Source organism: Aspergillus pseudodeflectus (assembly GCF_044049435.1).
Source record: "Aspergillus pseudodeflectus strain CBS 756.74 chromosome Unknown BJX68scaffold_101, whole genome shotgun sequence".
NCBI lineage: Eukaryota > Fungi > Ascomycota > Eurotiomycetes > Eurotiales > Aspergillaceae > Aspergillus > Aspergillus pseudodeflectus.
The window spans coordinates 62,934-75,569 of NW_027263877.1; the positions used below are offsets into that span (position 1 = coordinate 62,934).

Here is a 12,636-nt window from a genome sequence, read left to right on the forward strand (position 1 = left end):
TAATCGGAGCAATAACCAGTTACTCCCCACAAGTTCGCCCTGGCTGCCCCCCATCCCGCTTACTGAGCGGGGAGGGCACGTCCCTGTCCAGTCCAGTCAGTCTAGCTGTCTCGAATTCTCAGTGGCCTCCTTCAGCTGTACGTAAAAATCACATCTTCATAATCTCATGTCTCCTGCAAATCGCAAGGCTTGAGCGACGTTTGGCTGGGAGGTAGCTCGCACATGGGCTGATGTATTGGAGTCAGTAAAGATAACAAAGACTCGGCACTAGATATGGAAAGATGAACCGCAGCTTGTGCGACATGGGGCCGCACAATCTGATGAATACGGGGTCGGATCGGACGATGTTGTGTCCGAGCCCAGCTGTTCTGCGACACTGACAAAAGTCATGCAGTCATATTGGATCTTCTTCGCCTGAGACTGCCATTCCCATACGACGGCAAGCAGGGTCGCAAGATGATGTGCCTCACCGTGATCCTCCGTCATTGTGGCCTTGCCTTGCCAGCAGGACACTCGCATAGTTACGTAGCTACCCAATGAGCTGTCGAGAACGGGCTTTTCCTTGGGCCTCATTAGTGAACAGACCTGGTTCAACTTATGCAAAAGCTGAAGGGATGCAGTGGCTAAGGCTTGAGCCATGGCAGATACAATCGACTGGCCCGGTCAGCTTGAATGGCCTATGTCTGGGGGTCAAATGCTGCTCACTCCAACTGGCCTATTATTGTCTATACTGCAGCCCGGGTCCGGATGAGCTACGGGAAGGTTAATTGAACAACCATTTTCAATCAACATTTGTAAAGCCCTATCAATATACTTATACATTCCTCTGGCCTTTTCCACGTCACATTCACTCGACTACAGCTTGGCCGTCCCGGGTAGCTTAGTCCCCAGCAAGGCCAAAACATCCCTCACAGCAACCTGACCCCGCTCAAGAGCGCCATCCACAAAACCTCTCCACCCATCCGCCCAGTCCGCGCTCGCAAAAATAACCCGTCCATGCGGCTCCTGCAGAGCCTTGAGATACTTTGAGGTGCATCCAGGCCCCCAGCACGCCCACGCACCCTTTGCATAAGGGTCATTCATCCAGTCGTGCGTGGCGTACGCTTCGACTGTATAGTTCGGATTGATATCTTCGTTAAACGCGCTGACAATGGCCTTGCCATCAGTCTTATCCGTGAAACTCCCATTGTAGCCGAACCCGATGCAGTATGTCCCAGATGGGCTGGACGGCTGCGTGCCGTTATGATCAGAGAAGGCAAACACGAAGCGAGAGCGGCCAGGCTCTGCGGTGAAGAACCACCCAGGTAGCGTCTCACGGAGCTTGAAGTGGATCTTCGCTCCCTGGTTAATCTGGCCGGTGGCAATTGCCTCTTGTCGGAGGGGTGACAGTGGCGGGGTGAACTTGATATCGCTCAGGCAGTTCCTACATCTGTTAGATCCATTCCCTGCACCAGGCTTCTCAGGCAGTGAAGAACCCACAATGGAATCGTCGACACGACAACCTTTGCCCTCTTCATACTCCCATCCACCATGCGAACCTCAACCCCACCCGCCACCTGCTTCACCTCCTTCACAACCCCTCCGAAAATCGAATCCCCTCGAAACTCCGCAAACATGCTCCTTGCAAACGCCGTCATCCCTCCCTTCCCCAACTTAAAGACTCCCGCAAGCTCAAACACGCCCGCCATACTATGCCCGCCGAGCGCAAACCACCGCAACGCCTCGACGAACCCAATCTCGCTCGCTGGCGCACTCCCAAAGGTATTGGTATTCGACTCGAAAAGTCCCTTCTCTCGCTTGGTAAAACCTGTAATCTGATCCAGTCGATCGCGTAGAGTGAGATGGTCATACTTTTTCCACGGGGCGGGCTCGCGCAGTGAATCATGCGGGAACGGCATGAGGGTGCGGCTATCGAGCCCATCAATCGTGAAGACCTGCTGCGCAATCTCTTCTAGCTTGGCAGACTCCTCCTCACCGACATTTGTGATCCCGCCGACCCCGGCATCCTTGGGGAGGAACCACTGCTTCTCCGTGTTGGTGGTTCCCGCTGAAGTCTTCAGGCCGCGATGTAAATTATACCGGTGTAGTTCTCTGTACACGTGCGGCTGGTTCCAGTGTACCCACGTCCCACCCATCTCCAGGTCCTCACCCAGGACGTTGGCTGTCCAGGTGCGGCCGCCGATGCGGTCGCGTGCGTCGATGAGGAGGACACGGAGGTTGTATGTGAGTGAGAGGTCGCGTGCGGCGGTTAGGCCTGTGAAGCCGGCGCCAATCACGATGACGTCGTATGATGATTTTAGATAGGTAACTTGTGTACCTTGGACTGTGGCGTGGGTGGGGAGGCCGTCTGTAACAGAGGTTGGGGTCCAGAGGTAGCCTTCTTTAATGGTATTGCGTGGAGGAGACATTTTGATCGTGTAGGTAGGTTGGAGTGATGGGATGACCAGTGTAGGATGCGTAGAGGAGATATATATCTGACAGCGCTTTATTAGGTTGAGGTGGTATGTAGATGACTGCAAGAATCGTACGATAATGTAACCCCCCAGTGTTGATGTCGCGATATTAATGGTCTTGTTGGGGTGGAGTATGTGCTACCGGTGCTCAGACCACCCCTTTTGGGGCATGGGCGAGCATCTGTATCTATGCGGGCCTTGGATATGTATCCGATTGGTTCGCTTTGAGTTCGACGCAACGCAATTATTTGCTAAAAAGGGCGTTGTCAATAACATCACCAAATATGAGGCATCCGGAGAAGCGTGAAAGGATCCAAGCTCCAGCTAATGCTGGGCCACAGCGCCTTGAGTCAACATATCCTCACAGGGATTTTTTTTATCTTTGGTACACATCATCGTTCGAGATCTTTACCTTTGTACTTTTGACAGTGACCTATCCACGTAGCACATGGAATGCAAAAAATCACACTATAGCTCCTCGTTTTCTTTTCTTCACAGAAGTACTAGAACTTCAGATTCTACCTAGGTAGTATCCTTAATATCTTAACTATGCATTGAACATACTTGTGAGCAGCTAGTCTCACAACTTCGCAACCTCCCCAATCCTCCCAGCACATTTCCACGCAGCCCCATACGACGCCGAAGAGAAAGTAATCGTGCTCCCGCGCGGGAAGAAAAACACATCGCCGGGCCTGACCGTCGTCGTCTGCCCTGTTTCGTCGCAGAGCGTGATCTCTCCTGTTTATATATATATATATATATTAGCTACTGAGTTCATCCCCTCCCACTCCTGGAGGGAAAAAAGAGAAGAGGGGACAATCAAGAAAGATGGATTGAGAAGAAGAAGAAGCAAGATTGCAATAGAAAGCGATTTTGCGCGCCGTAGCGTACGTACCCTCGATGACAACGCCGACCTCGTCGTACTCGTATGTCGGTGGTGTCGCGTCGGGACCAGCTTCCATGCGGAACCAGGAGCCTACGATTGGATTTTTGATTGATGCTTCATGGGTTGTTTGGCTTGTCGATGTGATTTTGTTGGAGGTAGTTGAGGCTGAGGGGTCGGTTCCGAGGATGTCGGCTAAAGAAATACCGGATGATGTGTGAGCGAGAGAAAGTAAGAGTTGTTTCGCCCTCTATAAGAAAAGGAACAGATCTGCCTTCCAGTACAGGGAGAGAGAACTAGAAAGAATTGTAGTCTTACCAAAGTACACATTCGGAATCCCTCCAAAATTGGGGACCTTGAAGAGCTCTGTTTTGCGCCTGACTTGGAAGACCATTTTGGCGAGCACACTAGGAAAACGAGGAAGGGTGTGAGGGAGATTAGGTGGAGGGCAGTGATCTCGCTGTATACACAGACGAAGTCTTACGCCTAATTCCTAGATGCATTCTTGCGCCCGCGGGAACCGGGTGCCATCCTGATATGTAGGGAATTACAAGAACGACGACGACGGTTGGGACTTGGACTGGAGTGGGTCTATTGGCTCCATACATTGGCCAATCGCATCGTGATGCGCTCCGCACTTTTTTGCCGTTTGGCAGCAGCCGTGGCTCACTTGTGTACCCCTAACCACCCCCTCCCGCGGCCTGCAGGCTGCAGATGCAGCGTGCCCAAGTACTCGTCACTGCTGTTTTGTAACCTCGTACGACTTCCGTCCCATCACAGCTTATCTGCCGGACAAACAAAATGTAGGTATCTGCCCGCTACCGCACAGTCCGACCGAGAATTCCCGCCTGCGTCCAGCGGCGCCAGTTCCGCTTTCCCCTTTCCGCCCTCCGCCTTCCGAGCGCCAAGACAGCCTCAGCCGAAAATCGTCTCCAACCGCTCGTCGACCATAACGTCCGTCCAGAGCACAAAACCGCTCCATTGTTCTCCTCCTTTCTCCCCCCTGTCTCCGTCTGTACCTGCGTCATTCCGGACCTCCCCCACAGCATATCCCAAATCTGACCTCGCCCACACTTTCTCGAGAATCTCTAACCCCCGCGCGATCGCGGCGACGCCGACGTACCGGTGTACAGCGGTGATTCGCTCGCGGACAACATTGCGATAGTAGGTTAGAACGGCTGGGATGTTGGGAAGGGCGGCGAGTTCGGTTGAGAAAAGGGACTGGGATGAGATGCCCTCAGCGGTTGGTTCCTGGTTCGAACTGAACAAATTTGGGTTCGCTACATGTTGCAGTGTACTGCCCGCAATTATAAGGGGAAGGGTAAGGAGGCACGTGACGCCAGAGGAGGCGGGGACCGCGGCGATGAGGGTCAGGATGCTTGTTGCCATGGAGAGCAGATTCTTCAGGGTGTCGAATCTTGACTTCTGAGTGTGTGTCTCAGCATTCGTCTCCACTAGCTCAGGGAAGCTGCAGTAGAGCTCGAGGAGGGCGGACAGGCGGTAGATGCGAGCAATCTGGACGAGGTGGTCGGTCGGAGTTCTCGCATCCTCAGTGTCAACCTGGGAAATTTGGCTCGGGTTCGGCGGTCGATAAGAGAGGATCGATTTCTCGACCGTTCGCGCGTGTTCGAGGAGATTGGCATCCAGGGTGTGGCAGACACTAGCTGTCCCCGCATCGCACGCCAGCTTCCTTAGAGACAATCGCTGCCGCACAAGGGTGCCGGCTTTGGCGAGATAAACAAAGAGAGGCGTGCAGATTCCGGTCCAGGGATTGGGTTGACATAGGATCGTCACATCCAAATCTTCGAATTGGTCCATATATTCGATTTTGTCAAGGGGCTGAGCAATTAAGAAAGATGACATCGCCTCCCAGTATGCCATGACGCCGACGACGAAGCTTCCTAGCCGGGACGAGTGCTCGAGGCCGTCTTTATTCGATAGCCATTTCTTGAGTAAGCTGCGCGCTCCGTGTAGGTGTGTGATTCCAAGTGAAGATGGGTTATGCCAGCCCTGGGACTACCGTTAGCTGACTATCCAGCCGGATCGAACGAGGGCAATCGAACAAGATAGGTACGGCACGTACATCAGTCATCCCAAGAATAACCGTAGCAAGCAACAATTCAGCGGTGGAGTCCAGCGCGAGTCCGTCACTCGCCTCTCTGCTCTCGCTGAACTGCGTGATCTCTCTGTTCAGCGATGTGATAGCCTGCGTCTTATGTCGTAGCGAGACCATTGCCATGTCTGTGCGATTTGCTGCGAGGTGCGCGGCAGACATGGAGAGGATCGAGTGGTAGATTAGCAAGCACGAGCCTGTAAGGTTGCCGATCTCGAGGCGGAAGAAGTTGCGCGCGGAGTCAAAGCATGAATTTACCCGGCATACGGTTGTGAAGTAGTAGCGGAATATGGAGGTGTCTTCGTCTTCGAGGGCAGGAGGTATACCTGATATACCTATAGCGGCGACGTCCAGCCACTCTGGAAAGTGCGTAGATTCGTTGACGAGCTCGATTGGAAACGCCGGGAATACCTCATCGCCGGGTAGTGTCAAATCAGGCAATTGTGGACGACATGGAAAGTCACTATCATTTTCTTGCGGTGTCGAATCCGATCCTGGAGGCGTTTCCTGCCCTGGTTGCGCTGCTCTGCCGACTTCGTACTTTGAGGACCACTTCAGCGGTCGCTTGTATCCAGGACACTCGTAGCCCCGCCGCATGCACTGGTTGCAGTGCGGGATGGCCTCGTCGCACTTTATTTTCTACACGACCAGTATGTCAGCACATGGTTTGTGCTGCCTGGCAAAGTGCTACCTACCCTCTGTTTGCACCGGAGACAGCCGGCTATAATGCGTCAGCCTGTTACAGCTCGTCCGAGGAGCAGTATTAAGACTTACTCCGTGTTTTGAGTCGATTGCGAGGTATGTTTTGCATCTTTGAATGCTTGAAGGTATCTGTAAGGTCGATACAGCAGGGGACAAGAAACGAAAAGGGGTCTTGAAATACGAACTGCGGGGAAGCTTCTGCCAGTCTGGATCACTCTCCACATCCTCCACCTCCGCAGTTTATGCTCGGCTGAGGTTTGTGTCAAGCAACGCAATGCTCTAGGTGTAGTTGTCGGCGAAGAGGCATTGAACGATCGAGAACCAGACCCTTTTTTTTTTGTTTCTTTTGAGAATCCCGAATGTACCCCCTCTCTATCTCTAGTCTTATCGCAGCTACATCATCGGACAGGCAGAGGGTTCTCCAAAAAGCTGAAAGATAACGGTGGGTCGCTTATCTCGCCACAGGATCTTGCTGCGGAATAGATCCGCGATAGGAGAGCCGAACCGCGAGCAGAGGTCAAACACGAGAGTAGATGTTGAGTCTTACAGCAAGAGCGCCTCAACCACCTATATATTCGTTAGAGAGTGGGGAACGCTATTTTAAACATCTCTCTCCCCTAGAGATGCCCACGGAGACATGAATAAATCACATTCTTTGTTTACTTTATGTATTGCAATCAGGCTTTCGAGGCATTGCACATATGTAGCCCAACTTCAGCAGGAACGATAGAATTGGTCCTCGACTTAGATGCTAGCATTTACTCTGTCAAGGATGTATCGGACTCGTCAAGCAAAGGAATGCAGTTCTAGGTCTAGGTCAGTTAAACAGTTGCTTAAGTGAATGCTTAATCGTCTCTGGTTTCAGCCCTAGTTCGCTCCACGTTACCAGAAGAAGATTCTTCAGGACTACATTGCGATTGTTTAACCGTTGAGGTCAGCAGCCGCACCCAAACTCGACAGATGGGGCATTTCTCCCACCAGCTACGCAACCAAGGTTCCAGAAAGTCGGGCACGGGGGGCATTCGTGTGAAAGGCCTCGTGATAGCGAATCGAATCCTGATAAAGATGAATATGGATATCTGGTCATATATACAAAACCTTGGCAAGCACTTGGAGTGAAGACGTATACACTAAAGCAAGCACACACCCGATTCCCATTACCGTATCCATTTCCTGTTCATACTCATAGCTCATAGCCACATCCCACTCCCTGATGCCCAATTCACCCACTCATAAAAGACTCAATCAATGCACCCTCGTTGCACACCGCCAGATTATCCTCGCCTTATTGTCCACAACGCCTTGTTGTCCACAAAACTTATCCCCCGCATCTTGGTCGTGTTCTCCCTAATTTTTAAAGCCGCCTGCACCTCCCACTTTGCCCCTGTTCTTGCTTTAACCTCCTGCCATATCTCTTATATACTCTCCATATTAGGCTACTGGTGTATCGTCCCATCTATCAGCCCCTTTAACTTATAGAAGCCCGCCACCATACTCCATATCTGCCGCCCGCAAATAATATTCCCTGGTTCGGCCCTTATCAGCCTAATTAACTACTTTAGACCATTGACCTGCCCCTCATAGTCCTAGAAGTGTAGTAATAAGCCAGCCTAAATAATATTAACCTTGCCCTTTACTTACCCTATAATCTCCCCATCTGCCTAGTCCTTGTCTAATACCCGTAAATCCCCGCTTATAAACATAGCGGGGTATTTCTCTAGATTATCACGGAAGAGCTTGTAGCCAAGCTTAGAGATCACGGGTTCTAGATTAAAGCTATATAGCTATAATATACTGATTAAGGTAGTATATACAAGTTGCTACAGCTCCTGGCCAATTCAGGATCCCGTGTTAAGGAAACTATTTGCTAGCAATGCGTGGAGGTGTGCGAGCATGCGCTCGTAGAATAGGAGGCAGGACAGCTGGTAGCTTAGGAAGCACATTTGGCCAATGCACGGGTATGGGAAGATGCGAAAGGATTTGTCTTGCTATTTTTTAATCGCACAACGTGGAGCCTACCAGACAGGAAATCAAGGGCAATTTCAGAGACTCTAAACACGGGCCAGTGTATTATGTGATTTTGTGAGTGGAGAAGCAGACTGTGTCCGAGACAAAGAGTTTTCAGCTGGCAGAAGGCCACGTTAGCCATGCAGAGGAGTGAGTTGGTGAAACAAACGTGAAATACATGGCAGACTGTTGGAGGCAAGAGAGCTGTAGTTGAGCGACGCACCATGCCCTTAATCTCGAGATAATCCATTCCCACAGAGATTGAATGAGTTGAAGAACTTGCCAATCCTCATCTTCTAGGATGTAGCAATAAGAACCATGAAGAGCAGCATTGTCCCCTGAGTAAGCATTACAGAATGGCAAGAGCTGTCAAGTCCATCACTACCAGCCTCAACTCCAAGGAGATGCACGGGGTCGTCAAGGAACAGGTAGAACATTCTAGAGGCATTGCTCCCGCCTCTAACACATGCCACGACGGCAGTCCTCTCACATCAATATAGGAGTACCTCAACACCTCCACTCCTAAGCAGGAACGATAGGGCTTATCTGAAATAATCTTAAAGTTCATAGTTGAAACCAACTCCTCAATTCTCTTAAAATTATATTTTTCTTTAAATCATTGATATATATAGGTTACTACGCTACCATTTTGAAACATACTATAATCTAGTAGCTTATATGATCTCACTCGGAAATTCTCGGCCTCGGATTTCGGACCCCCCGGATTCCGCTGTTCGCCAGAAAAAAGAGAATGGGCTCCGGGACTCTCGGGTTCCGAGAGATGCTTTATAAGAAGAGCACACTGAACCTCTGCAAAAATGGCATCATAGACTCGAAAAAAAATCATTAAATCGCTCTCAATACTTGAACACCATGGCATCGAAGAACCCGACTAGCGGATTTAGACTAACGCATGTTGGCCTTCGTGTTACGGATATTGACAGATCTGTTGCGTTCTACACAAGTGTTTTTGGCATGAAGGAATTGGGTCGTATGGGGTTGGACACGACTACTGTTGTTTTCCTCGGTTATCCTGATGCAGTCGACCCTCAAACCCAACTCTTCGCTAGGGAAGGTGTACTAGAACTAGTATGCCCAAAGGTAAATGATACTTCACCCAAAGAACTCGTCCGCTTCCGGCAAGTCATAGGCTGATCCTCCCTTCAGAAGTCCCAAAAAGGCATGGCCGAATCAAGTGACTATCCGGATTTCCGATTCGTCAAGCTGGCGATCGGCGTCCCAGACATGGCGAGGGCCATGGAATATATCAGAAGTCACGATGTCAAAATACTCAAAGAGTCCGGAGTGGCTCAAGGTTCAGAGGTGGTATCTACGTTTTTGGGTTGCGATACGCCCGACAAGGGGTTTGACAGGCCTTTGTGGGAAGCCGTCGTACCTGTCCCTTTTGTGGAAGACCCAGATGGATACCTTATCGAAATAATCCCATATTGAGCTGTATTCTGGAATATTCGCAGCAGTATCGGATAACAGCGTTCTGCACCGAATGTAGGAACTCATTGCCTTACGAAATGACTGTATATTCTGACGGGGCCGGTGGGCGTCATCAATGTCTATGGCAATGGCGTTTAGATATTACTACAGTTTTCATATTCCATGGTGTATTGTCTTGTCGTCGGCAGTTATCTATCGATCACATTTTGTTCAAAGTCGCAGCTGCTCTGATTCTATACGACACTATATCCTAAGCATGTAGACCCTTCCCCATAGACGCATTTCACTGAATCAATGCGGATCCCTGCTCTTACTGCCCTATAGAACGAAAGCCATTAGCGACGTGATGGGCAGACTCCTTCAGTACCCATGGAAGCATACCCTTAGATCTTGAATCCTTTTTGAGAAAAGTCTTTCCTACTGAGAAGGATATTATGTCTAGATCCCCGGCCCTTTTTTGTGCTGGCAAGCCAGGGCACAAAAACAGGAATAAAAGGGCGAGAGGCCCTATTAACCCCAGTATTATTAACAAGCTCAACGTGCGTCCGGATATAATTCGCCTGCTCTTTCTTGCTCTAACTTAAGATAATACTATTCTCAAAGATCCTTGTACTATCTGGAGGCATACCTTTAAAAAGTACGCACCTAATATCTCCGCGTTCTGTTGCTCCCTGGCAGGCGCGGCAATTAAGTTCTAAAATAGCGAGGGGCATTCTGATCCTATACTAGTCAAGATACGAGATATACTCCTCTATAATCTGGACATGATAATAATAGTCTTTGCCTATTCTGGCCCTCCTTTGTTCCATCTTCCAGGTTATCTTAACGTTTTATTGCTCTTTCATCCTGTTTCCACTCAGTCTGCAACTGATTGCTGTTTTTATAGGTACTATGGATGCTATTCATTCAACTTCTCAAACTTGAAGGCAACTGGTGGTTGCAAAAGAACTTCTTCTGGTAATTTCCTCGGTTACTTATAGAAGAAGAACTGATATGCACAAGGTAATGTCTCTTTTTGTCTTTCTTGACAATGTATGCTAATTTCAGTCTACTTACCAACCGTGTATCGTTTGCAAGCAACCACTCGCCAGGCTTGGCCTTGGGGCGCATACTACATAGCAGGAAGTATAAAACAGAGCGTTAAATGCGTATAGATAAAGGATTGAACTTACTTGTAGTACTTGCCTTCTACCTCTGTACCATAACTTACAGGATTTAATATCCGAGCAAAACCCATGGGTGGCGCAGTCGACGCTTCTGGCAACGATTCGCTGTTAGGAATAACTTGGGTTATGTGCATGGAGAAGGCCACATTGAGGTCATTGTCATCCGCGACATGAACGTTCCACCAGATTAGAGGTTACCCGTCAATACCGACTTTAAAATAGAGAAGAGGTCTTAATAACTAACGGAGTTTTCCGATGTATAGGGAACGATAACTTTTCCATTGTGAGCAAGCGTCCAACATTGACCCCGTTCTGTAGCAGGTGCAATCCGATAAAGTCCCGAATGCATGACTGTTCTCGGTCAGCAGAGAAAAGACTGTAGTAATGCAGATACATGGAGGCAAATTTACCTAGTATAGAGGATTTTTAAAATAAAGTAAAGGGATCCTGGATCTTAATTTTAGTTAGATGATTATGATAAGGAAATCAAGGGAGTGAGAGTATATCTTAGTACTGATATTCTAAAGTAGCCTTCACTTTTTCAACTCCTAGCCAGACATCATAGACTTATACATGCGGAAATGTTGCTCCGTGTTCAGGACACCAAATAAGTCTTTATGTCATAGATGCATGAAGTGTTTCTATGTATTGCATCATGTCAGTGAATGAACTCCATTAAAGTCTTAGGAGAATTGCTTTCCGGTGAGATCCGGTTTGATCCACCATGCCAAATCAGGCTACGAAGTATTGGAAAACTCGTACAACGTAATTAGGGTTTAAGCCGTCCCAAGCAGCCCAGATTTCTGCGCGTTATTATTCGATAGTGATTTGCCAATGACAAAGAGAATGATTATTCAAGTTTGATTAAGAGAAATTTCAAGAGAAATTAATCTGAATATACATCACGCCATAGCATGAAGACAAATTTGGTGTCTGAGTTAGTTGCACTGGAGGAAGGCCTCTCTTTCTCTACAGATACAGGCGTATACTTTTATCACGGACAAACTATATTAGAAAGTTAGCTGTGGGGAGCGAAACACAGCATTCCTAATCCAGCGTAGTGTGTCCACAAGATTCGCTGGGGATCATAGGCGGGAGAGGCTGAAGACTAGCCTTACGCCGGGAAAGGTTTATAAGAATGCCGCGTTAAGTAATGGAGTCTGGAGCAGAATTATTGCTGGGCAAAATACTCATTATCAGAGGGGACAATCAGGGAAATGTCCATGACGCATGCTGTATGCATAAAGTAAGTTAATGTTGCCACCCTATGTTACATCCGCATTATTTTAACGTCATGACTTTTCTAGACTCCATCCCATGGTGGTAAGAGACGTCCACTACAAGGACCTTGAGTATAAAAGCGGACTGTTATCCTTGTTTATGACTGAACTAACTGTTTCACTAAAGAATCTAACGCATTGTTTGTCATAACCATATTACGTCTGGATTTTATATCTAAAGATGCATGCTAGTCGGGGAGATAGGTGTCAGATAAGTCCTGCCAATCCTGCTTAGGCCTGGAAGGGCTTAAGGTATTCTGATATCGATAGAGAAGACTGCTTCTTAACGAACTAAGAAGGTAACTGGGTTTCTGAAAGGTAGGGTAGCTTTGATTCCGAAAGTAACAGACAGTAGCTAGAACTAATTACAAGTGTTAACGAGTGTGCTTAAATACTAAGTTCCATCATATCCTGACTATGCTCGGCTCGTAGCCTGGCTATGATCCGGTCATGTCCTGGGTATGCCCCATCGTAGTCAGTCTATGCTCCTCATAGCCTGCCTATGATCGTAACCCTAATCCGGCCTAGCATCATAGCTCGACTATGATCGGTCTCGGTGCATTGTTCTTCCGTAGTTGTC

General features: G+C 48.8%; 4 protein-coding genes across 4 annotated transcripts; 1 reads left to right on the top strand and 3 right to left on the bottom strand.

Moving 5' to 3' along the window:
- Nucleotides 1-855: 855 nt before the first annotated feature.
- BJX68DRAFT_274236 (flavin monoamine oxidase family protein) lies at nt 856-2,419 on the bottom strand (the record flags this gene model as incomplete). The annotated part of the gene is made up of 2 exons (XM_071047617.1): nt 1,480-2,419; nt 856-1,423 (listed from the first exon to the last, which is right to left on the bottom strand). The coding sequence occupies exons 1-2, from the start codon at nt 2,406-2,408 to the stop codon at nt 856-858; spliced, it is 1,497 nt and encodes a 498-aa protein (XP_070892452.1). The 5' UTR covers nt 2,409-2,419.
- A 614-nt stretch (nt 2,420-3,033) lies between these two features.
- On the bottom strand, nt 3,034-3,730 carry BJX68DRAFT_273180 (uncharacterized protein; the record flags this gene model as incomplete). Its single annotated transcript, XM_071047381.1, has 3 exons — nt 3,034-3,191; nt 3,349-3,531; nt 3,655-3,730. The coding sequence occupies 3 exons, from the start codon at nt 3,728-3,730 to the stop codon at nt 3,034-3,036; spliced, it is 417 nt and encodes a 138-aa protein (XP_070892453.1).
- A 521-nt stretch (nt 3,731-4,251) lies between these two features.
- BJX68DRAFT_274239 (Zn(II)2Cys6 transcription factor) lies at nt 4,252-6,395 on the bottom strand (the record flags this gene model as incomplete). The annotated part of the gene is made up of 4 exons (XM_071047618.1): nt 6,224-6,395; nt 6,145-6,170; nt 5,420-6,088; nt 4,252-5,346 (listed from the first exon to the last, which is right to left on the bottom strand). The coding sequence occupies exons 1-4, from the start codon at nt 6,258-6,260 to the stop codon at nt 4,252-4,254; spliced, it is 1,827 nt and encodes a 608-aa protein (XP_070892454.1). The 5' UTR covers nt 6,261-6,395.
- A 2,602-nt stretch (nt 6,396-8,997) lies between these two features.
- Nucleotides 8,998-9,796, top strand: BJX68DRAFT_249984 (VOC family protein). The gene is made up of 2 exons (XM_071042190.1): nt 8,998-9,259; nt 9,326-9,796. The coding sequence occupies exons 1-2, from the start codon at nt 9,032-9,034 to the stop codon at nt 9,608-9,610; spliced, it is 513 nt and encodes a 170-aa protein (XP_070892455.1). The 5' UTR covers nt 8,998-9,031; the 3' UTR covers nt 9,611-9,796.
- Nucleotides 9,797-12,636: the final 2,840 nt, after the last annotated feature.